This window comes from Bison bison, unplaced genomic scaffold (assembly GCF_000754665.1).
Source record: "Bison bison bison isolate TAMUID 2011002044 unplaced genomic scaffold, Bison_UMD1.0 scf7180017864063, whole genome shotgun sequence".
In the NCBI taxonomy this organism is placed as follows: domain Eukaryota; kingdom Metazoa; phylum Chordata; class Mammalia; order Artiodactyla; family Bovidae; genus Bison; species Bison bison.
The window spans coordinates 9,840,738-9,868,559 of record NW_011494635.1 but is presented as its reverse complement, the minus strand read 5'-3'; the positions used below and the strand labels follow the sequence as shown (position 1 = coordinate 9,868,559).

The following is a 27,822-nucleotide window of genomic DNA, read 5'->3' as shown; positions in this document are numbered from 1 at the left end:
GTCTTTTTAAAATGTACATACCTTAATTTAAAATATTTTATTGCTAAAAATGCTAACATCATCTGAGCCTTCAGCAAGTCATTGTAGTAAAATGAAAGATCACTGATCACAGTGACAAATATAATAGTAATGAAAAAAAGGTTGAAATATTGGAGGAGTTACCAAAATGTAACACAGAGTCACAAAGTTAAAAATAAAAAAAGTTAAAAAACAAAAAAACGTATCTTCGAAGCATAGTGAAATGAGATATGCCTGTATATAAGAATGAATTTCTACCTTGTTTGCAACACTGAGAGTTTCTTGCATAGTACATTCCAGTACAAAGAATGAAAGGGATTATTATACTTCCCTTATGCAAATTAGAGTCAGATGATTTATAAACCATCAACTAGCTAAATTCCTTAAATTGGTAAGCATTGCAATTTAAGAGATTTGCCCAAAAATAAAGTATATGCATGTATTCTGTGAGAGCTCCAGTTTTCTAATAGTGCCAGAACGCACTACTGATATAAAAAATTTTTGAATTATTGAGAAGAAAATAGTCCTACATTTGTCTGGGTTGATTTTGGAAGATTTTACAGCCGATGAGTTTCCTAGCTTTCCAGGAACTAAATACCCAGACTGGAGTTTTACCTGTGTTTAACTTCTGCCATCATTCATCTGATTTTTCTAAATAATACAAACATTTAAGTTCAAAATCCATTTTAGTACAAGCAGTGTTGTTCTAAAGATTCTTATCCCAAATCTCATATCCTAGTTCATATTTTCCTTTGCTTTGCAGTAAGTCCTGGCTTATACAGTAAAACCATGACCCCCACATATGACCCCATAAACGGAACGCCAGCATCATCCACAATGACTTGGTTCAGTGACAGCCCTCTGGCAGAACAAAACTGCAGCATCCTGGCATTCAGCCAGCCACCACAATCACCAGAAGCACTTGCTGATATGTACCAGTCTCGGTCTCTGGCTGACAAAGCCAAGCTTAACTCAGGGTAAGGACGTGACTTGTTTTACTTCTCTGTGAACTGATATTAATGTAGGAAGAGAGATGCTGCGGAGATGAGACAGGGAGGGGTTGTTCAGTTCTCAAGTCAGCACACCTAGGAAATGTATACTATTCACAAAGGTCAGCACTGATTTTAGCAACAAAAAAGACAAAATGTAGCCATTTGTCATTTCAATACATTTAAAGTGTGACAACATTTACACATTGGGTTAACTCAATGGTTTACTGGCTAGTGAATGCTAATTCTTTGTTCGGACACGTGTGCAAATTTTATGGGATGTAGATCAGCTTATAAGTGGGCTGGTCCCCTCTGTGGCAGCAGGGGAGACCCAAGTGGCCCTGCTGTCTTTTGTAGAGCACCCCTTTTCCATTCTCCATTCCAATTAGTGAGTCCTTAAGCTTTGAAGTAGTCTCAGAAAATACACTCAAACTATTTCTCAAACCACCACTTATTTCATTCACTGTTGTCCAAGTAAAGTCACATTTGTTAGCATTCCACTCCCCCGGATCCTAGTTCATACTCTCCTTTGATCCCCTGAGATCAGACCCCATGTATGTCCATCTGTGTGTCCTGCTGTGCTCTCATGCTCCCCATCCCCCCAACGTGCATGTTCATTCCTGTGTCGCTGCCTTGCCTCCAGCTTTCCCTCTGCTCCAGGACCCTCTCCTTCCCTCCTGCTCTACTGGCCTGTCCCTGTTTGTCCCATAAGGCCCAGCCACTTCCAGTCTTCTCAGAAGATCAGTCACTCCCTCAAGTCCTATTCTACTGCTCCAGTGTCACCTTGTTTCTTTAATATGAGGCTTGGTTACCCCACTGACTGTCAGTTCCTTTCGGATGGAGACTGCATCTTGGTTATTCTTATTCTCCTACAGGGGAATATATGATTATATAATAGAATATTTTATATATAAATAAATAAAATCAATTTATATAAACATATAAAATACATAAAACATATAAACTGATCTTCTATATATTCATATATAGAAGTTCAAGCCATTTTCAGTGGTATTGGAGGGCCCTCATTCCCACCTCATTCATTGTTAACTTTTATTCTCTCCTCATCATTACCCAGTATTTATCTTTCAGACTCTAGAACTGTGCTGCCCAGTACAGGAGTCACCAGCAGCATGTGGACATTTACATTTATGTTTGAATATAATTAAAATTAAAACATGGCACTGCTGCTGCTGCTGCTGCTAAGTCGCTTCAGTCGTGTCCGATCTGTGCGACCCCATAGACAGCAGCCCACCAGGCTCCCCCGTCCCTGGGATTCTCCAGGCAAGAACACTGGAGTGGGCTGCCATTTCCTTCTCCAATGCATGAAAGTGAAAAGTGAAAAGTGAAGTCGCTCAGTCGTGTCCGACTCTTCACGACCCCATGGACTGCAGCCTACCAGGCTCCTCTGTCCATGGGATTTTCCAGGCAAGATTACTGGAGTGGGGTGCCATTGCCTTCTCCAAAACATGGCACTAGGCACATCTAAATCTTCAGTAGCCTCATGCGGTTAGTGGCTATTCAATTGGACTGGGCAATGTAGAAGATTTCCATAGTTACAGAAAGTTCTAGACAATAAGATAAAGCCACTTTGGGGTCAGATCACCTGGTGTGGAAGTGGTCAGCAGTCAGCAAGTGCACACAGCACAAGTAGGGGCAGCAGTCAGCAACTGCAGATTCTTATTCCAGCTCCACCAGGAGGCACAGGACCTTGAACATGTCATTTACTGTTACTGAGGCTCATTTTCGTCATTGCTAAAACTAGGAAAATAATAACTGCCCTGGCTCCTTCACTGATTTACTCTAAAGTCAGTGAGAAAATACATAAATACAAAAAAACACTTAGAAAGCTGTGTGATAAAATGGAGGCACACGCTACTATCAAGTCATCTCCTTTACTGGGTTTAGATTATGTTACATACCCAGACTTTGTTCAAGGGTGTATATAGACATACATGCATACATTTACATGTATATATATCATATTATATAATACTAAAATATGTGTGTAAAATTGATTGACTTTTAAAACTTATCTTGTTTTCTAGTTGGCTAGACTCCTCACGTTCCCTTATGGAACAAGGCATCCAGGAGGATGAGCAGCTGCTGTTACGATTTAAATACTACACTTTCTTTGACTTGAATCCCAAAGTAAGATACTTTTTCTCTATTCTCTCTCTGTTTTTAAAATGAATGCATAGAAATGTAAAACTGAATCATTTAGTTACCAAAATTTGGATTAATTCTTGTAACCTTCTGTTTAGCTCTGCAGGGTTAGACCGATAAGTGTATACTGGTCCCTGGATTTTCCTGTTGGTTTCTAGTGGGAATGGTGAGCTTCCCCTGAGTTAGGGGAGTCTCTAAGGACCTTCCGGAGAAGGCAATGGCACCCTACTCCAGTACTCTTGCCTGGAAAATCCCATGAATGGAGGAGCCTGGTAGGCTGCAGTCCATGGGGTCACTAGGAGTCAGACACGACTGAGCGACTTCACTTTCACTTTTCACTTGCATGCATTGGAGAAGGAAATGGCAACCCACTCCAGTGTTCTTGCCTGGAGAATCCCAGGGACGGGGGAGCCTAGTGGGCTGCCTTCTCTGGGGTCACACAGAGTTGGACACGACTGAAGCAACTTAGCAGCAGCAGCAGCAGCTAAGGACCTTCATGCATGGCATGTCCTGTCCTTCTCCACAGGGACCCAGAACAAGAAGAGAGTGAGTGGCTCACAAGCATGAAGCCAGAGCCCTTCATGCTTAAGAAAGGAGTTGTCAGGGCCAGGTTAAGAGGCATAGGGGTTCTGGCGAAGAAGCCAGGACCCCATGATAGCACACACTTGGCTCCCCACCACAGTGCTGAATGAGTCTTGATTGGTGAGACAGAGGGGTCACCTGGGTCAATAAAGAGCCCAGCTGGTTGCCAACTCCCATATTAAGTGCACATCCCCTCTCTGAAGTTTCCCAGGACAGCTGAGTGATGAAACAAGGCCTCTGAATGTCTGCCCTTTCTTTGCCCCAGCTCTCCCTTTTGTAGAGCTGTGAACCAGCACTTAAAATGGCCCAAAGTAGAAAATACAAACTGGTTACCTGAGTGCACAGAAGGATTGTATTATTTCCACCCCAGTACCATGCTGGCTGCTTTTGTCCAATTACCAAAGGGCTGCTCTTCGAGGAGCCTGCTCCAGGTTGCCTTCTGCGCCCATCCTTTCCTCGTGCATGGCAGTGTCTCTGTCTCTTGTGCCACTGTCTTCTCCTTAGTCCTCAATTTAAATCTGGTCTCCAGAGGCCTTCTGGGCTCACTGCTTCTCTAAGTGGTGTCTTCTTTAAAATAAGCCCTATTTCTTGTCCTTCTGTGGAGCTCTTGCTCAGTCTTTGGTTGAGATCCAGCTTTCTGCCCCTGGACCTGGCTTGTGTCTGGAGTGCATCACTTCCATCAAACCATGGTAAGAAAGCAAATTTTGGTTCTTCTTTGATTAAATCTTGAGGAGAAATTACTATTACAGCTTTTCCTAACCAATTGTTTTAATTTTACTAAACACCAGGAAGGGCAATGTGAATTATACAGCTATTAGGATTTTCTTTTTGTGTTGCCTATTAGAACCAAATCTTTTTTTTTAATATTTATTTATTTTAATTGTTGATGATTGGTTACAATGTTGGTTTGATTTCTGTTATACATCAACATGAATTAACCATAGGTGTACATATGTCCCCTCCCTTCTGAATCTCCCTCCCACCTCCCGCCCATTCTCACCCCTCTAAGCTGTTACAGAGCCCAGTTTGAGTTCCCTGAGTCATACAGCAAATTCCCATTGGCTATCTATTTACATATGTCAGTGTATATGCATCCATGCTACCCTCTCCATTTATCTCACCCTTTCCTTCTTCTCCCCCACCCTTGTCCGTAAGTCTGTTCTCTGTGTCTGCATCTCCATTGTTGCTCTGTGAACAGATTCGTCAGTACTGTCCTTCTAGATTCCATATATATATGTTAATATATGATATTTGCTTTTCTCTTTCTGACTTCCTTCACTCTGTGTAATAGGGTCTAGGTTCCTCTACCTCATTAGAACTGACTCACGCATCCCTTTATATGGCTGAGTGATATTCCATTGTATATATGTACCACTACTTCTTTATCCGGTCACCTGTCAATGGACATCTAGATTGCTTCCATGTCTTGGCTATTGTAAATAGTGCTGCAATGAATACTGGGGTTCATGTGTCTTTTTCAGTTCTGTTTGCTTCAGGGTATATGCCTAGAAGTGATATTGCTGGGTCATTTGGTAGTTTTATTCCTAGTTTTTTTTAAGAAATCTCCATACTGTCTTCCACAGTGGCTGTAACAATTTACATTCCTACCAGCAGTGTAGGAGGGTTCCCCTTTCTCCACACCGTCTCCAGCACTTGTTGTTTGTGGATTTTTTAATTATGGCCATTCTGTGTGAGATGAAGTGATATCTCACTGTAGTTTTGATTTGCATTTCTCTAATAATGAGTGATGTTGAACATCTCTTCATGTGTTTATTAGCCATCTATGTATGTTTTCTTTGGAGAAATGTCTGTTTAGGTCTTTTGCGCACTTTTTGATTGGGTTGTTTGTTTTTCTGGTATTAAGTTGTATGAGCTCTTGTATATTTTGGAAATTAATTCTTTGTCAGTTATTTTGTTTGCTATTATTTTATCCCATTCTGTGGGTTGTCTTTTCACCTTGTTGGTAGTTTCCTTTGCTGTGCAGAAGCTTTTAAGTTTAATTAGGTCCCATTTATTTATCTTTGTTTTTATTTCTATTATTCTAAGAGGTGGGTCATAAAGGATCTTGCTATGATTTATGTCATACGGTGTTCTGCCTGTTATCTTCTAAGAGTTTTATAGTTTCTAGTCTTACATGTAGGTCTTTAGTTCATTTCAAGTTTATCTTTGTGTATGGTGTTACTAAATGTTCTAATTTCATTCTTGTGTAGTTGTCCAGTTCTTCCAGCACCACTTATTGAAGAGACTGTCTTTTTCACATTGTGTATTCTTGCCTCCTTTGTCAAAGATAAGTGCCCGTATGTGCGTGGATTTATCTCTGGGCTTTTTTTCCTGTTCCATTGGTCTATACTTCTATTTTTGAGCCAATATCTTACTGTCTTGATGACTGTAGCTTTGTAGTATAGTCTGAAATAAAGCAAGTTGATTCCTCTAGCTCCATTCTTCTTTCTCAAGATTGCTTTGACTATTCGGGATCTTTTGTATTTCCATACAGAATTGTGAAATGTTTAGTTCTAGTTCTGTGAAAAATATCATTGGTAATTTGATAGGGACTGCATTGAATCTGTAGATTGCTTTTGGTAGTATAGTCATTTTCACAATATTGATTCTTCCAACCCAGGAGCAGGGAATATCCCTCCATCTGTTTATGTCGTTATGATACTGTACATAGAAAACCCTAAAGACACTATCAGAAAATCACTAGAACTAATTAGTGAATTTGATAAAGTCACAGGATACAAAATCAATAAATAGAAATCACTTGTATTCCTATATACTAACAATGAAAAATCAGAAAGAAATTAAGGAATCAATCCCATTTACCACTGCAACTAAGAGAATAAAATACCTAGGAATAAACCTACCTAAGGAGACAAAAGAGCTATATACAGAAAACTATAAGACACTGATGAAAGAAATCAAAGAACCAAATCTTTACATTTTCTATGACCTCAGTTTCTAGTCTCATTCCTGACTCAACTTACTCTTTCCTTGTCTAGTTTCTAGGTAGCTTATTCTATCTTGTTGTATGCTATCTATTCTAATACATAAGGTTTTTTCTGAAATCTGATAACACATAAATAAAGCATATTTATGCATTTTCTAATTGCTAAGTCAGGAACGTGGCTCCATCTTGTCTGTTCAGACTTGTACCCCTGTTGTTTATTTTTTCATTTCTTTATCAAACAACTGCTGTGTGCCAAGGGCTTCCCAGGTGGCTCAGTAGTAAAGGATCTGCTGCCAATGCAGGAAATGATCTCTGGGGTCCCCTGGAGAAGGAAATGGCAACCCAACTCCAGTATTCTTACCTGGAAAATCCCATGGACGGAAGAGCCGGACAGGCTACAATACATGGGGTTGCACGGAGTCGGACATGACCTAGCAACTAAACAACAGACAACAACCATGTGCCAAGAGCTAAGATAGCAGCTGAGGACCCCAAACTGCTGGACAGTAGAATAAGGTTTTCACATTTATGAAATGAAACATAAAATTACAATAAGGAATAATTATATTGAACTACAGTAACCAAAATCTTTTCCAAAATGGATATAAGTAAATCTCTTTCATTAACTGAATAAATATATAGTGGCCATTCATAACTAGCTTAATATTGAAGTGGTGGTGATGCATGTGAGCATTATTGGAAAATAGCAACTGTGAGGAATATGAAAAATCTGTGATTCTGATAGTCATGAGTGCTCTATAATACTGTGGTTTGTTGCCTACATTCATCATGGATGGAAATGCTAAATTTCCATTAGGAGTTGGTACAAATTGAGATGTAGTTTTTCCTCATCCAAGCTTATGGACTACCTGATTTAGACTCCCAGATTCAGAAACTCTGTCCTAGGATCACACTCAGGTCTTATTCCTTCTAAAATAAGAGCTTTTCTGTGTTCTTGGTCGCGCTGGCCCTTCCATTTTCTGAGCCACAACTGAGTGTGATTTAAGGACTCATACTTCTAATTGTACCACGTTCATGAATTTTCTCTACAAACTGCAAACTCCTTGAAAATAGGGAACACTTCTGATATATCCTTTGCCCTCCATTCCTACATGTTGCAAGGATGCTAGGAGAGTGATCCTTGGTCACTTGCTCTGTGATTGGATCAGCTAGGTCTTGAAGGCCCTCCTATCAGTTTCCTTGCCAAGAGATTCTGCATTAAATTCCTTGCTTTGGCAATTGAGCTCATTGCTGAAAATAAACTCAGTCATCTACTTCTAAAAAATGTCAGAAATGTGAATGACATCACAGTCAAAAAATTCAGACATGTCAAATCATTAGCCTAAGTAAGCAAACATGGAAGAGCAGTGTTAAATATGTGTTGTTTAAAAAGTGGAAGATTATGAGACTTCCCTTGATGGTCCAGTTGTTAAGACTCCATGCTTCCAATACAGAGGGTGTGGGTTTGATTCCTGGTTGGGGAACTAAGATCCCACATGCCTCTCAATGTGGCCAAATGTTTTTTAAAAAAGTAAAAAGAATTTTAAAAGTGGGAGATTAAAAAGAATCATAATCCCAGAAGGGGGCAAGCACACCAAAGACAAAGGTCACCAGGGCCATTATCCTAGGCTGTTTGCCTCCAGTCTCTGCTTGCTTAATTGGTAAGGAATTCTCTGTCCACAGCCTATGAACAAAATGTATTTGAATCCAACAGCCAAATAGCAGCTACCAACCCAAAAATGACTGAAAGATCCAGGCTGGCAGCATATGACTTTGTGGCTCAAGATGATTCCCAACCATCTGGAGTTGTGGCAGCCCCCCTTCCCTTCCCCTCCTAAAGTACAGAGTGCTATAAATGAAACCAAGTTTAAGGCTTCTACCATGTACTGGGTAGAGCGATACAGAAACTTAAGATAGAGTTCATGTTTTCAAAGAATCTACAATCAAATTAAGAAGAGCAAAGATGGCACCCAGGAAACCACTGCAAATATACAAGGCACCCTGTATTTAGGAGCTAAATCAGTTAATTGGACCAGGGAGCTTCTCTACTCTGGCTTTCAGAGGAGAGATACAAGCAAGCTACTGGATGGCATCACCAACTCAATGGACATGAGTCTGAGTGAACTCCAGGAGTTGGTGATGGACAGGGAGGCCTGGCGTGCTGCGATTCATAGGGTCGCAAAGAGTAGGACACGACTGAGCGACTGAACTGACAGGGTGTAGGCTACTGGAACTGATTAAAATCTCAGATGTATGAGAGTACTAGAATACAACATTTCAAATATATTTCTTTAGAAAGGCTAAAAGAATCCATAAAAGGAAAGATTGATACATTTTAATTAAAAATGAAAATTGTACACATGGCAAAAAACTACAAATAAGTAGAAAAATGTTATTGTAATACTTACTACAAACAAAAGGCCAGACTCTCTAATATATAAAGAGTTCTTCCAAACCAGTAATAAAATAGCAACAATGCAGTAGCAAAGGATGTGAACACATAGTTCATAGAAAAGGAACTACAATAGCTCTTAGTCTTATATTCACAAAGAACAAAAAGTTCCATACACTATCTTATTTATCTAGAGTGTGGAGAAACAGGTGCTCTCATACACAGACTGATTGTAGGTCAAAGTACAAATTAAGTCTCTGTGGAAGACTATTTGACAGTATCTGTCAGAATTACAATTCTGCATAGCTTTGACCCTGAAAATCTACCCTTTGGTATTTTTACCACAGTTATACTCAAATATGTGAGTCAGTATGTCTGTACACAAGAATAGTTATTATTACATTGTTTGTTTTAGGAAAAAACTGGAAACCACCTAAACAGCCAGCAGTAGGGAACTGGTTAGTTACATTATGATCCATTCATATAGTGTTGTGATTAGGAAGAATGAGTCAGCTTCCTTTTGATGGGAAACATGGTCAGGGAATATTATTGAGTAAAAAGGAACAAGATACAAAACAATCAGTAGAGAAACCACCTTGTTTGTGCGGAACAAGGAAGAAAGAGTTGACTTTTTATTGTACACCTTTTGTCTCTCTTAAATTCATTCAAAATTAATTTCATCATTATATACTCTTTTGCCCCATTTAAGGGCATTTTTAAATGTGTGCATTAAAAAAAAAATAAACTTTTATGACTTCAAAGCAACACTTTCCCTTTTATTAGGCTCATGTGGACTTTTTAAAGTCCAACGTCTTTGAAAAATGTTTCTTTGTTATTAACTTCCTTGTTAGGAAGCAGACAAACTCTGTCTTTGAAAGATGTGTTTTCTACTTGATACTACACTCAGTCTTCAGGCCTGCCCAAGCAGCAGTCAAGTCTAACATCTTAGAGAAAAGTGCTGTCAAGGCAGGAGGTAATCAACCAGGGCCTTCCATACTTCATACATATGTGTGTGTGTGTTAGTTGCTCAATCATGTCTGACTCTTTGCAACCCCATGGACTGTAGCCCACCAGGCTCCTCTGTCCATGGAATTCTCCAGGCATGAATACTGGAGTAGGTTGCCATTTCCTTCTCCAGGGTATCTTCCCAACCCAGGCATCAAACCCAGGTCTCCTGCATTGCAGGTAGATTCTTTACTGTCTAGGCCACAAGGAAAGCCTATATAGATAGATAGGTGCATATATACATTTACATTTGTTTTTTACAAAAATAATATAACAGGGTTTACAGAGTTCTATTAATTCTTTAAAGTTACATAGTCAAGGTCTATGCTTCAATATACTCATTTTTTACTCTGGAGTAAAATGGGAATTTTAGGCCTAAAATTAGATTTAAGATTACTGAACAGAGGCCATATAGCAACACAGACATGATAAATCTTGATCATCACATAACTAGAAATATGTTGCTTTTATCCTTATGCTGGGTCTTACACACCCCCAATCAATTAGTTTCATTTTAAGTAAAATACAAAAACAAAATAGTTCACTGAAGTAATCTTCTTTTCATTACATTAGCACATATGCCAAATTATACTAACTGCATGATAATCTCTGTGTACTGAGGCTATATTTTTAGCATGTGCTCCTATCTACTTCATTAAATACAGCATCCAGCTAGCAACCACAAAAAGAGGAATGCATGCTGTACAGCAAAAAAGAGAACAACAACCTGCAGGATGGTATCTTGCAGGGTTTGTTGTTGTTTTTTAGCCACTAAGTCATGTCCAACTCTTTTGCAACCCCATGGACTGTAGCCCACCAGACTCCTCTATCCATGGGATTTCCCAGGCAAAAGTACTGGAATGGGTTGCCATTTCCTTCTCCAGAAAAGGCATGTCAGTTTTATAAGAGGCTTAAAAGATACTAAAAGTTGCTACCCAACTAACAAAGAATCTTGAATGATTAGATCAAATAGTAATCCTCTCCTGAGAGCATGAAACCTATGGGAGGTAGGCTTTATTATTTTTTCATATTGTTGATTGGTGGAAGGAGAGAGAGGTTTATTGAACTGACTAGATGAGGAAAAATGGATTTGAGCAGTGGAGGTGGCAGAGGCCACATGTTTTGGTGATTTCTATTTTCAATTAACCGGGAGACAAAGGAAATCGAGGGCCAAGGAGAGGGCAGCAGTAGCCAGTTCCCACCAGGGAAAAACATGTTTCTGAATCACTGAAACCCCTGAAAGAGTTCTCAGGGAAAATCTTTTGGGGCCCCTCTTAGCAAATGAACCTGCAAAAGACCCAGGACCCTGTGCTCAGTGGGAATGCGAACAGTCCAAAGAGGAAAGTCCAGAGCTCTCTGGACGCAGCAGACGATCTGGGGTTCCTCAGCAAGAGCCAGGCCTGGCCCAGCCTGTTCTCCTGATGTCAGTCTGGAAAAGTAGGCAACTCTTATTAACCAATACTTTCAAAGAATTGTTTTACCAGACTTGGGAATGGAAAAGAGATAAGTAATTTTAGGTGTGGAAGCGCGTATTCAATTTTTTAAATCTGTACTGACTGCATTTGAGAGAAAAGCCTTATTGGGTGATTTAATTTACTTTAAGTAGACAGAGAAGGAGTGATAGTTAGACCAATAGATACATACATGCACACAGATATATATAAATATGTATATGACAAATGACAGTTTATTAGCCCAATTCAAATTTCAGCAACTGCACATACTATTTAAATTGTGTGTGTCAGCTTGAATTCAGGGCAGGGGCCTTTTGTGGGGAGAGGGTTGGGAGTTGGTTGCCTGGTTTTTGGTGTGCACTGTGTGTATGTGTGGTTTTTTTAGTTTTCATGTCTTTGGATGGTAGTATAATTGACATGCCATAAAATTCACCATTGTAAGTGTACAGTGTAATTTTTAGTAAATTTACATAGTCGTGTAGCCATCACCACAATCTCATTTTAAAACACTTGCATCACGCAAAAACGTTTCCAATCATACCCATTTGTGGTCAGTGTCTGTCCCCAGCCCCAGCCTGCACCTGATCTGCTTTCTGTCTTGAGTTTTGCCTTTTCTAGAAATTTCACATACGGAATCTACAGCATGTAGCTTGTGTCTGGATTCTTTCATTGGGCATGATGGCTTTGATGTGTATCTGTATTTCTGCCTGAGTGGTGTCCCATCTGTGGATGGATACATGTGGATACATTTTGTTTATTGATCTTCAGTTTGAGGGACATTCAAGTGTTTCTGGTTTGGAGCTGTTGTGAATAATGCTGCCATGGGGGTTTTCATGCGTGTCATGTTTCAGTTTGTTTTGGGAGGATTCTGGGGCAAACTCCTGAGGGTTTCCATGACACCTGGCAAAGCTAAGAAAACAAGGACAGACTTTCTTGAGATTGTTATTATTCCGGCCTCCTGAAAACCACACACTTGGATCTGCATTTGCCCTCCTTTCCAAGCAGTTTTAAAAGCCATGAGAAGGAGAAAGCCTGGGGGCAGGTCACAGTCCCACATGCATAAAGTTAATGCAAAAGGAAAAGTGGACTCACGCTAACCAACCAATGATAAACCTGTTTACACGCTCTGAATGTCTTTCTATTTCTCCACCATGTTTTCTTCAACATTTTTATCTTTTTTAAAGGATACAGTATAAACTCAATATGAAGGGAAAAAAAGAAAATCAAACATAGGAGTTACTGTTTAATTGAAACAGAATTCCAGTTCTGCAAGATGAAAGAAGTTCTGGAGTCAGATGGTAGTCAATGCGAGTGTACTTAATGCCACTGTGTATACTTAAAAATAGTTAAGATGGTAAATTTCATATGTATTTTTAAAAGGAATTTTTAAAAATCAAACATAAAAAGGAAGTAGTTCCAGTAAAAATGGAAAGTAATCCTTTACCAAGATCTTTCTCCTGAGAGGTAGCCATGGTTAACAGCGTAATGATTAACCATCCTTGCAGATTTTTTCACATACATTTATAAATGTGTATTTGTTTTGTAGCTTGCTTCTTTTTACTTTATATCAGCCATATTTTCATGTCAGCATATATGTGTCTGACTCACTTTTTTTAACTACTACAAAATAATCAAAGAAAAGGCGAAAGCATAGTTTATCAGGACCTGTGGGTTGCTTCTTTGATGAATGCTTTGTATCTCTTTAGAATAGTAGCCATGGACATGCTCATGAAAGGGCAAAAAGACATTTAAAGATCCTGCCAAAGTGCTTCCTACTGACACATGTGTAAGTGCCAGTTTACACCACGTCCTCACCAATACCACACATTATCAGTACTTACAACCTAGATAAATCTGATAGGAAAATAGAAATTATGTCATCGGGTTTTAGTTTTACTTCTCTGATTATTAGTGAGGTCGAGCATATTTTCCAATGTTTATGTGGCCATTTTGGTTTCATCTGTGAATTGCCTGTTTATATATATTTGCCCCATTTTTTATTGAATTCTTTATATTTTTCATATTGATTTATAGGAGCACTTACTTATTGCAGATATTTTCTTTCAATCTGTATCTTGTCTTAACATATAATCTTCTCTAGGGTATTTTTCACCATTAAAAATGTTTAAATGATTTTAAAATGATTGTAAAGTCAGCCTTATGCATTATAACCTAAAGGCTTCCTGTCTTGCTTAGAAAGGGCTTCCTCTCTGAAAGATAACAAAGTTTTCTATTGTGTTTCCTTCTAATAGTTTTGATTGTTACCTTAGATTTTTAAATATAATATGCCTTTAGATATAAAATCATATACCATGCATTTCACGTACCAACATTTCACTCATTTAAAATGTACAAGTCAGTGGTTTTTAGTATATTCAGAGTTGTGCAACCATTGCTGCTATGTAATTTCAGAGTATTTTCATCATTCCATCAAGAAATCTTATCACCCATTAGGAGTCTCTTCCCATTTCCCTCCAATTCTCCCAGTCCTCAGCAACCATCAGTCTGCTTTCTACCTCTGTGGATTTGCCTGTTCTGGACATTTCATATAAATGGAATTATACAATATACAAAATACGTGGTACTCTGTGACAGTTTCTTTCCTTTAGCATATCTTCAGGGTCCATCTGTATTGTAGCATGTATCAGTATTTTATTTCTTTTTATTGCCAAATAATATTCCATTATATGTATATGCCATGTTTTATCATGGACATCTGAATTATTTCTATTTTTTGGTTACTGTGACTAATGCTGCTGTGACCATTCATGTACCCATCTGGGGTTTTTTTCCTTTGACTTTTTTTAATTGTGCTAAAATATACAAAATATAACATTTGTCATTTTAATCATTTTCAGGTCTACAGCTCAGTGGCAAGAAGTACAATCACAGTGTTGTGCAACTATCACCACTATTTCCAGAACTGTTTCATCATCCTGTACAGAAACTCTATACACATTAAACAGAACTCCCCATTTTTTCCTTCCTCCAGCAGCTAGTGAACTCTATTCTACTTCCTATCTGTATGAATTTGTCTATTCTCAGCACTTCATCACATAAGTGGAGTCATACAATAGTTGTCTTTCTGTGTCTGTCTGTTTTCACTGAGCATAATGTCTTCAAGATGCATATATGTTATAGCTTGTATCAGAATTCCTGTCAGAATTAAGGCTGAATAATACTCATTGTATGTATATACTTCTTTTTGTTAGTCATTCAATTGATAGATATTTTGGTTGTTTCTACTTTTGGGCTATTGTGAATAATGCTACTGTGAACATTGCAGTACAAGTATCCATTCAAGTCCCTGTTTTCATTCTTTTTCAGTATCTACTTATGAGTGGAATTGCTGGATCTTATTCTGTGTTCAACTTTTCCATGAACTGCCAAACTGTTTCTTATGGAGGCTGCACCATTTTACATTCCCACAAGCAATGCATAAGGGTTCCAATTTCTCCACATTCTTAGCAACATTTGTTATTATCTGTCTTTTAGGTTAGATTGATCCTAGTGGATGTGAAGTGGTATCACACTGTGGTTTTGCATGTTTGGGTTCTTTAATCTATCTGTATATTTTGGATGTGTAAGGCTTTGTGATTTTCTATCTTGTTTTCCAAATGGCTAGGCATTTTTAACACTATTATAGTGTTGAAAGAAAGCTTCTCTTGCTTATAAAATGCCATTTTATTTTATATTAAATTACATACCTTCATTAGGTCTGTCCTCACTCCAGTACACTTGCCTGGAAAATCCCATGGATGGAGGAGCCTGGTGGGCTGCAGTCCATGGGGTCACTAGGAGTCAGACACGACTGAGCGACTTCACTTTCTCTTTTCACTTTCATGCATTGGAGAAGGAAATGGCAACCCACTCCAGTGTTCTTGCCTGGAGAATCCCAGGGACGGGGGAGCCTGGTGTGCTGCCATCTCTGGGGTCACACAGAGTCGGACATGACTGAAGTGACTTAGCATAGCATAGCATAGCATTAGGTCTGTTGCTAGATATTGCTTTATTGACATTTTGTCCATTGCCACAGCAATAACACACTGTTTTAGTTGCTGCCACTTTACTATATGTTTCAATAACTGAGAGGAAAAGTACCTTCCCAACATTGCTATTTTTCAAAATGTTCTTGGAGATATTTGAACATTGTCTTTTCCAGCCCAACTTGAACAGCTTGCATGAAGTTCCACTAAAAACCTGTGTCCTTGTCCACTGAAATACAGAGGGTGGAGGGTTAAGATTCTGCTTAGAATTACACAGAGTACAGATCAGCTTGAGGACCCCTTCTCCTTATTTTACTTAACACATAAACCATTCCATTAGCTGTGTTTCCCACCAACAGAAGTATGATAAGAAAGGAAAAATAATGGAGTCTAACTAAGATGGGTCAGTTTGGGCTCTTGAAGAAGCTCTGGGAAATATTTTGAGAAAGAAAGTTCTTAATTCAGAAGTAAAATGAACTGGGGTAGTAGAAAGATAGAGGGGTTTCTTTCAGTTACTGAACTAAAATGCATTGCATCTGATTAACAAGAATTGACCTGTTATTCTAAAACTTTTGTATCATGGGATGTAAATATGTCCCACCACACACACATAAGCACATGCCTGTTCTTCTCTCTAGTATGATGCTGTCCGAATAAACCAACTCTATGAACAAGCCAGGTGGGCCATTCTCTTAGAAGAAATTGACTGCACAGAGGAAGAAATGTTGATCTTTGCAGCACTACAGGTATGGGAACGTTGGTACCTTCCTCTGGAAGGAAACAAAGAAAATTTGTTCTCCTTAAAGTTTCATTTTCTTTCTACTGATTTTTTCTTTGAAAAGGAGTTGAAAATTAGTGTAGTAAATTTAAGTTTAAAATATTCCTCATAACCAACCCATGCATACATCTTATAAGGCATCAGTCTTGCTATCCTCATTGCTTCTGCACTATAAGGTCAACCAATGACGGAGAAGAACTGAGTTGGAACATGACTAACCATGAATCTCAAAATAATTTACATTAAAATGTCATTTTCCATGCATACCCAGGAGATCTCCTTCCAGGAGATGTTCAGTATTTTCTTTCCTCATTTGTGTTTCTAATAGTCCTAAAAACTCTGTTTCTGTTGTAGTATCACATTAGCAAACTGTCGTTGTCCACTGAAATACAGGATTTTACAAATGAGTCTGAGGTTGACGAAGTAGAAGCAGCACTTTCTAATTTGGAAGTGACCCTGGAAGGCGGAAAAGCAGACAACACTTTGGTATGAATGTTTCTGATAACTCAGAATTGTGGCTTTGCTCTGATTGACAAGTATAAATGAGCTTTTTTATTATAAATAAGGGAATATTTTGTCTGATTTTGAAGAAAGGAAAATACTCTCTTCCTCGAACAAACTTAAACTTGACTAGCTTTTCTCGGATCAGCTCTGTAAGTAACTGTAAGGTATTTTTATCACTCCCAATGACAATTCTTTTGTACTGTACTTCTTCTTAAAAATAAGCTAGCTTGGTATGAGGGAAAGACCGCGCTGGTCTCCTTTTCACTAAAGTGGAACATGAAATTGGCCCTTTAACTGAAGTCTAGAAGAATGAGGTAGCTGTGAAAGTAGAGAGAATGCTTCACAGATACAAAACCATGTGATCTGTTGACCTAGTCATGCATTTCTTTGGGCAAGACTGTACACTGTAAAAAGTTCCTGAACCCTTTGACTTTAGGAAATAAAGAAAAACTCTCCAGTAAAACATAAGATAATAACGCTCCTGCTTCTTATCCAGGATGGATGTGGCTGAACTGTCAGCTTTATAATTGCAGTGCCCTGCCTTGTTTGATTCATTTGTTGGGAGCCACCCTTTTGTTTAACTTCTTCAATCATTAGTTTAATCACATTGAATCAGAGAGGTAGAGTCATTGTAATTTGTATAAATAGTAATAGATGCAATGAGGCACTGTATTGTATACAGTAATACACACATTATTGTATTTAATGTGTGTTCTCTTATGATTAAATTCCTTAAAATAGGACATTGCTATAATGCAAAAGCAACTACCTTATACAAATGAAATTCTCAGATTCTGAAGAGATCCAAGCCCTGAACCACATTTATGAGACCTGGGCCCCACGAAACTGGATTTGTCTTTTGTTACTTCCTCCACCAAATACTTACAGTGGAAAAGTCATCCTTAGAACAAATAGAAAATTCCCTCTCAATGCCCTCAATATTTTTATGTGATGCCAAACAATAGTCTTTTCAGTTTGAAAATAGGCACCAACCTATACCATAGAATGAACTTTGAACCAGATTCTTTCTGAGAATCAGTAGGATTCAATATATCAGTAAACTAGATACAGCTACTCTTATACACTCTGATGTAAAAATTATGAAACATTTTGTTTGGACATAAAAGTAGTAGTTTCTAACTCAGATTTTTAACTTGAATGATAGTGTATGGTCAGTTTTTTTTTAATCTTTTTTCATTTGTGTAATATATGACACGGAAAGTGAAACAATACAAAAATATAAAGCTTAACAAATCAGTATTAAATTATCAGCCAAGTTAAAAAAATAAATAAATAAATAAATTATCAGCCAAGTTACCACCCAAATCAAGAAATAGAACTTCACCAGTTACCCCCAGGATCCCCACAGGTGCCTAATCTCAGTCCCAGCCCTCTCTCACCCTATCCCTGAGGTAAACTACTGGAAATGTAGCTAGTATGACTGAGGAAGTGAGTTTTTTAGTTTATTTAATTTAGTTAATTCTTATGTAAATTGTTCCACGTGGCAGGTGGCTACAGTGTGGGATAGAGTACCAGCACCACCTGTCTAATTACTGCTTGTCAAATGTTATCTGCTTTTCCTCAGGAGGACATTACTGATATCCCTAAACTTGCAGATAATCTCAGATTATTTAGGTAAGTCACCCTTGAAGAGGAAAGAAGTTACTCATAGCAAAATCTTGCAGGTAAAGAGTGTAGGAGTTTAAATTGAACATCCATTAGGCAAGTTCTTGGTTCAAAGGTAAAAGCACAAGCTTTGGCATCAGAGACATAATGGATGGAGTCCTAGCGCCATAGCGCACAACAGCGGAATGATCTCAGGCATTGCCATCATGTCTCTGAGCCTCAGTTTCCTGATCTATGAAGTGGGGATATACCTCCTCTTGGGCATGTTGGGAATATTAAATTAAATGATGCATATGAAGCATTAAACATGGTTCCTGGCTCATTAAATGCTGGTATAAATATGGTCGGTATTGGTGATCGTGAACACATATGCCAGACTTTTATGGTCCACCTGCTCAGGGCTCTCATACCATTTGAAGGCTCTTTTATGATTTAAAAGCAAGTTGTCTCTAGAGCTTTGATCCCAGACTTATAGAGAGTTGGCTTCCCTGGTGGCTCAGAGAGTAAGAATCTGCCTGCAATGCAGGAGATGTGGGTTCAGTCCCTGGGTCAGGAAAATCCCCTGGAGAAGGGAGTGGCTACCCACTCCAGTATTCTTGCCTGGAGAATTCCAAGGACAGAGGAGTCTGATGGGCTACAATCCATGAGTCAGACATGACTGAATGACTAACACACACATATACACACCTTAGTTTATCTACCTTCACCTGTTAAAGTATTTCTGATAAACCCCCCAGTCACCTCAGATCACTCTGAAACTGTTAAAAGGAATAGAAGTTTTTTACTTTCTTCATGAAAGACTGCCACATTTGTGATGGTGCCAAGGTGGGTTAGGATGAAAGGAGTAAGGTTCGTTTGAAGTTCTATCACTTTATGGTTTGTTGACTTTCCTTACAAACTGACACTTCACTTAGTTGGCTTGAAAAGAAACACCGGTTGCTTTTGTTACCACGATTCAAAGAAAAACTTGGAAAGAATGGGCAATGAATCAGATATAAATGAGAAATAAGAGTCCAAAGGTAACAGTATTTGTCACTGAGTTTCTGCAGAGTTTTTTTTAATGTGATCTTAGCAGATGGTCCAAACAATTGGGTCATTCATTTAACTTCTGTGGCATAAATAATTGTAACCATGCATATCACTACAGTTAAAATTACAGAAAAAAATAATAACAATTTGAATCCACAAATCTCTTTATAAATTACTAATTGTTCTTGAGAGAAGTCTGGTTGCCATAGCTTCTGTATAGAGCAAACTGAGCTCTTCACAGACCAAATGATGACAGTATTCTTCCTATAAAATGATAAATCCTAAAAAGGAGATGATATTCTAGAAGTAAGCCCCACATCCATATCACTTTAAAGTGACTTTCATGCTAAAACTCACAAAGTTGTCCTCATATTTGGCCAGTGGACACTTTGTCTGCCAAAGTTCTCAATGCATTGAATATAACATATAATATTGTTTCTGGAAGAAAAAAATACAGGACAAAGGGAAGAGGGAGAGTGGAGCTGATGACACAGAAAAGGAGAAGGGAAAGGAGGAAGGAGGTTGGAGGGAGTACCTCTGCTGTTGGTGGGTGTGTGACCTTATAGGCCATTCTTTTCTCTGGGCCTCCTCTCCTCAACAGAAGAGCATTGAACTAGCCCTTTGGTTTTAAATTTTTTTCTTTGACAGTGAAGCTCCTTTTTCTTTCCTAAGCCACATCTATTGAACCCACATGTAAATAATGGACTTCTCTTCCTAGCAATGTGGTATCTGATCTGATGCAAATCTCAATCTTGCTTACCTATACAAAATTGATCTTGAAGTGAGACTGGGAAGTCACAAGTGAGACTTCCTCAGCTTGTAGGGAATGAAGAGGGAACCAGTTCTATTAGGTTGGTGCAAAAGTAAATGTGGTTTTGTATTGTTGAACTTTGCCATTTGATATTGGAATACATTCTTAAATGTGGTTATGTTATATATCATTTAATGCATATTTCTCGCTTTATTTTTTTCTGCTAATGACATTACTTGCTGTGTATTTTACACTCATTTTAGAAATGTAAAGTATGGAAATGATATTAGACAAAAAGCAAATTCAAGCAATTTTCTGATTTGAGTTCAGAAGGGGTCATAAAGCAGCAGAGATGTTGCATAAAACCTGCAATAATGCATTTGGCCCAGGAACTGCTAATGAACGTACAGTGGCAGTTCAAGAGTGTTGCAAAGGAGATGAGAGACTTGAAGATGAGGAGCGTAGTGGCTGGCCGTCCAAAGTTGACAACAACCAATTGAGAGCAATCATCAAAGCTGATCCTCTTATAACTGCATGAGAATTTGCCGAAGAACTCAGCATCGACTATTCTACAATCATTTAGCATTTGAAACAAATTGGAAAGGTGAAAAGGCTTGATAGGTAGATGCCTCATGAGCTGACCAAAAATCAAAAAAAATCATCATTTTGAAGCGTCTTCTCTTATCCTATACAACAACCACCAACCATTTCTCGATTGGATTGTGACGTGCAAGAAAAAAGTGGATTTTATATGATGACCAGTAACAACCAGCTCAGTGGTTGGACCAAGAAGACACTCCAAAGAACTTCCCAAAGCCAAACTTGCACCAAAAATATGTCATGATCACTCTTTGGTGATCTGCTGGCAGTCTGATCCACTACAGCTTTCTGAATCCCAGTGAAATCATTATATCTGAGAAGTGTGCTCAGCAAATCAATGAGATACACCAAAAACTGCATCACCTGTAGCTGGCACTGGTCAACAGGAAGGGCCCAGTCCTTCACACCTAACCACACTGCATGTCACACAACCAAAGCTTCAAAAGTTGAACGTATTGGGCTACGTACTAAGTTTTGCCTCATTCGTCATATTCACCTGACCTCTTGCCAACCTTGGACTACCACTTCTTCAAGTATCTCAACAACTTTTTGCAGGGAAAATGCTTCCACAACCAGCAAGAGGCAGAAAATGCTTTCCAAGAGTTCATCAAATTTTGAAGCACAGACTTTTTACATTACAGGAAAAAACAAACATTTCTTGTTGGCAAAAATGTGTTGATTGTAATGATTCCTATTTTGATTAATAAAGATGTGTTTGAGCCTAGTTAAGATGATTTAAAATTCACAGTCCAAAACAGCAATTATATTTGCACCAACCGAATACAGATGCTGGAGAAGGAAATGGCAATCCACTCCAGTATTCTTGCCTGGAAAATCCCACGGACAGAGGAGCCTAGCAGGCTACAGTCCATGGGGTTGCAAGAGCCAGACATGACTTAGCAACTAAACCACCACCATACCTGAGTGGTCTAGTGGTTTTCCCTCCCTTTCCCTAATACAGATGAAGGGCTTCCCAGGTGACTCAGTGGTAAAGAACCCTCCTGCCAATGCAGGAGACATAGGAGACGGTTCGATCCCTGGGTCAGGAAGATCCCCTGGAGGAGGGCATGGCAACCCACTCCAGTATTCTTGACTGGAGAATCCCAAGGACAGAGGAGCCTGGTGGGCTACAGTTCATAGAGTCACAAAGAGTCAGACACAACTGAAGCGACATAGCACACACGCACAATACAAATGAAGCCTCAGTTGCACAGGCAGATTAGGCTATAGACATCGATTCTCATGGCTCAGGGCTGGGATTGTAATCCCTGTACAAAATTTAAGGTGGGATTGCCTCCTGTGAGGCAGTGAGCCAGGAGTGAAGCCACTGCCTAAAAGCAGAAACTGGTAAGACCTGCCTTCTTTGCTTAACCAGGAATAGAAAAACTGCCCATCAGTGGAAGGAAGTGTGAGAAGTTCATCTTTGCATGGAGTTCTGTGTGGGGAAATGCGATGTCCTTTGAAAAATAAGAGCCATGGTCTGTGCCCCACACACATGTAGATCTAAATTTAAATGTCTTATATGGTAAAAGAATTCTGAAAAATAAAACATACTGGTCCAAAACCACAAAAGCTATGAAACCCTGGCAAATGTAATTGCAGAAATACCTAGAGAGCTACAGAGAAAGTAAACCCCCTCAAATAAACAAACAAATAAAAACCTTCCCAATAAAAATTGCTAACTATGTGAGTTCATAAACTACCATAAAGGTCAGGAGGCCCAATAAATAAGAGGATTAGGTAGTAGAACAATCTGAAGAAACCATAAAATGAGTATGTTGCTGCCGCTTTCAGTCGTGTCCGACTCTGTGCGACCCCATAGACGGCAGCCTGCCAGGCTTCCCCGTCCCTGGGATTCTCCAGGCAAGAACACTGGAGTGGGTTGCCATTTCCTTCTTCAATGCATGAAAGTGAAAAGTGAAAGTGAAGTCGCTCAGTTGTGTCCGACTCGTTGAGACCCCATGGACTGCAGCCTACCAGGCTCCTCCGTCCATGGGATTTTCCAGGCAAGAGTACTGTAGTAGGTTAGGAATCATTAAATATACTGATAGGTAAACATTTTAATGAAAGGTAATACTAGAAACTCTAGAAAAAAAAAACACAGTCACAGAAATTGAAAATTGAATACATGTGTTAAACATCAAGTTTAAAACTCAGCTAAAGGGAGTCCCCCTGTCAGTCCAGTGTTTAGGACTCAGATTTCACTGCCAAGGGCCCAGGTTTGTTCCCTGGTCAGGAAACTAAGATCTCACAAGCCGCACAGCATGGCCAAAAATAAAAAAAGTTAAGGAGAGGACTTAGAAAGATAAAAGTGGAAAATATGATATAGGTAGAATAAGAGGGTTCAACTAGGAGTTTAAGAAGGAAAAAAGGGTGGAGAAGCAAGCATTCAAAAGAGAATACTCCTGGACTTGCCTGGTGATACAGTGGATAAGACTCTGCTTGCCAATGCAGGAGACACAGGTTCGATCCCTGATCTGGGAAGATTCCACATGCTGCAGAGCAACTAAGCCCGTGAGCCACAACTACTGAAGCCCATGCTGCTGCTGCTGCTGCTAAGTCGCTTCAGTCGTGTCCGACTCTGTGTGACCCCATGGACTGCAGCCCACCAGGCTTCTCCATCCATGGGATTCTCCAGGCAAGAACACTGGAGTGGGTTGCCATTTCCTTCTCCAATGCATGAAAGTGGAAAGTGAAAGTGAAGTCGCTCAGTCGTGTCCGACTCTTAGCGACCCCATGGACTGCAGCCTACCAGGCTCCTCCATCCATGGGATTTTCCAGGCAAGAGTACTGGAGTGGGGTGCCATTGCACAGCCAAATAAATAAATAAAAAGTCAACAAATGAGAAACCCTCAGGTTAAGAGGATTAAACTGCAGAGATTGAACATTGCGGCTCTGCCTTTCTCTGAGCATTCCTTGAAATGGCATAGGCAAATTACAGGAAGAATTTCTTTGAAGGGCCATTAGATGAAGAAAATATGATTCTCACATTGTATCCAGTTAATGAGGAAATTGTTGAAAACCATCAAGTGGAACCAGGTGTTTCCTCAACTTCAGACGTCAAAGAGGAGGCACTGAATACAAATGATCAAGTTCCTCCTCCTCAAACAAAGGAGCTTGAGGAAGCTTGTCCGAGCTCTAGCTTTAGAAGATCAGTTTGTCCCTAGCCAACTACATTGCCTCCAATTAACGACGTGAGTCGGGACACTGTGGAACTGGTGCCAACAACTTAAGTTGAGTACCGACGTCCAGAAAATAGAAGTTTATCAGAGACTCCAAGAACATGCTTATCCTGAAAAAGATCAGTATGTTCCTAAATCATCACGGGAGGCCCAAATGCACTCATGTTCAAGGAAATACAACATGATGACCAAGAGGGGAAGTATACAGAAAAGAAAGATGAGTGAGAGTGAGGAAAGGACTAACATGGTTGAGGTGGTAACTTCACCTCAGGTAGCCATGCTGGCAGCATGGTCAAGAATTGCTGCAAGGGCTGTTCAGCCGAAGGCTGTGAATTCGTGTGCCCTTCTCACCTCTCAGTACTCTCTGCCCCAAGCCTCAAGCATCCGGTGTTTTGTGGTCCACAGCAGACCACTCTTGGCAGACATAGAATGTTGGGTTCACCTGCAGTTCCAAGCAGGTCACACCTGGGTTCCCAACACCCCCAGGAGGATGACCTCTCTCTTCATGACCTGGAAGATAATATGTTATGCCCTGAATGTGTTAAGAGGAATAAGAAGATTATGAAAAGATTAATCCCAATGGGGAGGAGGAAGAAACCTGCTTTGGATACATCAACATCATTGCTTTTAAATGGGCCGTGTCTTAAAATAGAATAAGTGATTACCAGAGAGGAGGGAGTGTGAAGTGGGGAAATGGGTGATAGGGGTAATTTTATGGTAATCATGGTAACTAGATTTTTGTAGTATCAAATATAGAATTACCATGTTGTATATCTGTAGTGGTGTGTGCATGTTTATGTGTGTGTGTGTGTGCTCAATCGCTGTTGTTCAGTTGAGCTTGATTCTTTGGGACCCCATGGACTGCAGTCTGACAGCCTTTGCTGTCCATGGAATTTTCCAGGCAAGAATACTGGTGGAGGACTTGCCATTTCCTTCTCCAGGGGAAACTTCCTGACCCAGGGATCAAACCTGCGTCTCCTGCATTGGCAGGAGGATTCTTTAACACTGTGCCATCTGGAAAGCCCTGTACACCTGTAATGAAATGTTATATACTGGTTTTGCCTCGATTTTTTACAGTGTTAGAATTTATCACTGGAGCCATCTGGTCTTGGAGTTTTACTTGTTGAGAAGTTTTTGATTACTGATTCAATCTCCTTACTAATAATCAGGGGGAAAAGAATAAATGGTGGAGAGCCCACAGTTAAAGTGACTCACATCCCAATGATTGCTATGCTCTGTCCTCACCATCCTCAGTGTGGCCTGATGCCTTAAGTACAGATGGGAATGTCTGTATTCTGTACTTGAGGTTTACCTGAAAGTGACTGTTACTAGCTATGTATTGATAGAATGTAATTTGGTTTTGTTTTAGTTAATAGATTTTTTTTTAGCAGTTTTAGGCTTAATGCTGAATACTCCTTTGTCTGGATGTACCATAATTTATCCATTCATATCTTGAAGGCCACCTGGGTTGCTTCCAAGTTTTGGCAACTATGAATAAAGCTGCTAAAAACAAACAAACAAAAAAGTCTATAAATAAGGCAAAAATCACATATTAAAAAAAAGAGAATGCTTGAGAGTTTTTCATAATTGTTGAGGACAAAATCCTTAAATTCAGAAAACTCAAATCCCAACAAAATAAATCAATATAAATGCACATCTTGATATGGCCAAACATTGGTAAGAGAAAGTTGTTAAAGTCTGAGAGAAAAGATAGATTTCCTACAAAAGAAGAATAGGGGCAGCAGATTTCTTGTTGGCTGGAAGATATTTTGAAAGGACTAAGGAAAGATAAGGGCTTTCCAGGTGGCACTAGTGCTAAAGAACCAGCCTGCCAATGCAGGAGACATAAAAGATGCAGGTTTGATCCTTGGTCAGGAATATCCCCTGAAGGAGGACATGGTCACCCATTCCAGTATTCTTGCATGGAGAATCCCATGGACAGAGGAGTCTGGCAGGCTATCATCCATGAGTGCGTGCTCAGTCACTTCAGTCACGTCCGACTCTTTGCAACCCTATGGCTCCTCTGTCCATAGGATTCTCCAGGCAAGAATACTGGAATGGGTGGCCATGCCCTCCTCTAGGGGATCTTCCTGACCCAGGTCCATGGGGTCGCAGAGTCAGACATGACTGAAGCGACTTAGCACACAGCACACAAGAGAAGATAAGTCAATCTAGAACTTTATGCCCAATCTCTTCAAGATTTTACTTGCTACAAACCCTTAAATATAAATCAGGCAAGATACAATCCCAATAGTCAATTATATGTTTAATAAACACAATGATTTATCCCCAAACTGTGAAGTATAACCACTGTTGGAGAGACTGCTTTGGAATAAATGGCTCCACAGCAAGGTTATAGCTGAGAGGTTATACATAAAATTCATTCATGGAGCTATTCACACTCAAGTTACTATAGCAAAGAAGTTCCAATCAGACATACAGAGTGTGCTATAGAAAACTGTCAGTTTGATTCAATTTATAAATGAGACTCTTTACAGTACTTTTAAAGAGATGGAGGGTGACCACGAAAATCTTTGGTCCTGCTCCAAGGCTCACTGGTTATCACATTCAAAATTACCTATAAGTGTTATACTTTAAAAAAAAAAAAAAACTGTTCCAAACCTATGACTTTTCTGTGATGGTAAGTGGCCATTGGTAGTGAGTCTCCAGATACTTTAAAAATAATAGATACTTAATCTGTAATTTTTTAAAGGTGATTGTAAAATGAGTGAGTATGGAACTAGATTTTGAAAGATATTAATGCCATGAAGAGAACATTTTGAGAGTTATTTGGAAATGTTCCCATTGCCACAGTGTTGCCGGTAATGATCCTGCCTATTAAAACAGTATTATCTGCTCACCCTTAAAACCTGGAAACAGAATTTTTCTGTTAAACAGCATCCAAATTGAGTGATAGTGTATTTGAAACACACTTATTAAAAATACTAAATTACAACATATCCTGATTAATTTTCATAAGTGAGTGATTGACATCAAGGAATATGAAAATTAGTAGCCTTGCTTCAACAAAAACCTTCACAAACAGATAGACGGCATTAAAATATGAATATTGTAATTAGTGAACACAGCCAACAGTGTGGTTCCTCCACTGGGGTTTGTATAACCTCCCTTCTTGAAACAAAATGAACTTTTCATATATAATTTTCAATAACTGTAAATATGTTAGGAAGTAGGTACTCAAAATATTTTAAAGATAGATTGTGCCCAGATTTACTTTGGAGATATGGGGCAAACTAGGAAACCATGTTAGGAAAGCTTACCTAAATTGCAGACACCTGTGCCCTAAACTGAACCTGCTGAATAGGACTCTGGGAATGGGTCCAGGCTTATATATCTCCAATAAGTTCCCTTCCATGTCTTATGAACACCAGAGTTTGAGAACCATTTTTCTAGAAAATAAAGTCCAACTTCTTAGCCATACATCCAGAGGCCCACAGTGGCCCCAGCCTGCTTGCTGTTCTTGTCTTCATCAGCCCTGACATGGAAATGACGTAGTTTCAGAAACTGCCCCTCTGCCCATTTCCATGGCTCAACCCAGCAGCACCCAGCATAAGGGAGATGTCCAGGAAGTGTTGACCCAACTTCTACCAGCAAGGTACCCAACTCTGACTCACCTCTGCATTTTGGACATGCAGTTGCCTGCACTTTTCTTTTTGAAATTTCTTTTCTGTTCCTCCCATCAAATGCTTATTGATCCTTCATTCTGAGTTTAAACATTGTGTCCTCTGTTACAACTCCTAGATCCTTGTTGTGTGACTTACCACATTTTTTTATATTTATTTACTTATTTGT

At 39.3% G+C, this 27,822-nt stretch overlaps 1 protein-coding gene and 1 pseudogene across 4 annotated transcripts in view; both read left to right on the top strand.

The window, feature by feature from the left end:
* FERMT1 (fermitin family member 1) overlaps window positions 1–27,822 on the top strand; it is a 63,331-nt gene that overhangs the window by 18,152 nt on the left and 17,357 nt on the right. For all 4 annotated transcript variants that reach the window (XM_010836458.1, XM_010836457.1, XM_010836459.1 and 1 more), the window contains 5 exons: window positions 782–995; window positions 3,056–3,158; window positions 16,178–16,285; window positions 16,672–16,803; window positions 18,407–18,456. In XM_010836458.1, coding sequence (XP_010834760.1) covers window positions 782–995; window positions 3,056–3,158; window positions 16,178–16,285; window positions 16,672–16,803; window positions 18,407–18,456 — 607 coding nt within the window. The remainder of the gene's footprint in view (window positions 1–781; window positions 996–3,055; window positions 3,159–16,177; window positions 16,286–16,671; window positions 16,804–18,406; window positions 18,457–27,822) is intronic.
* Window positions 20,602–24,837, top strand: LOC104986134 (annotated as a pseudogene).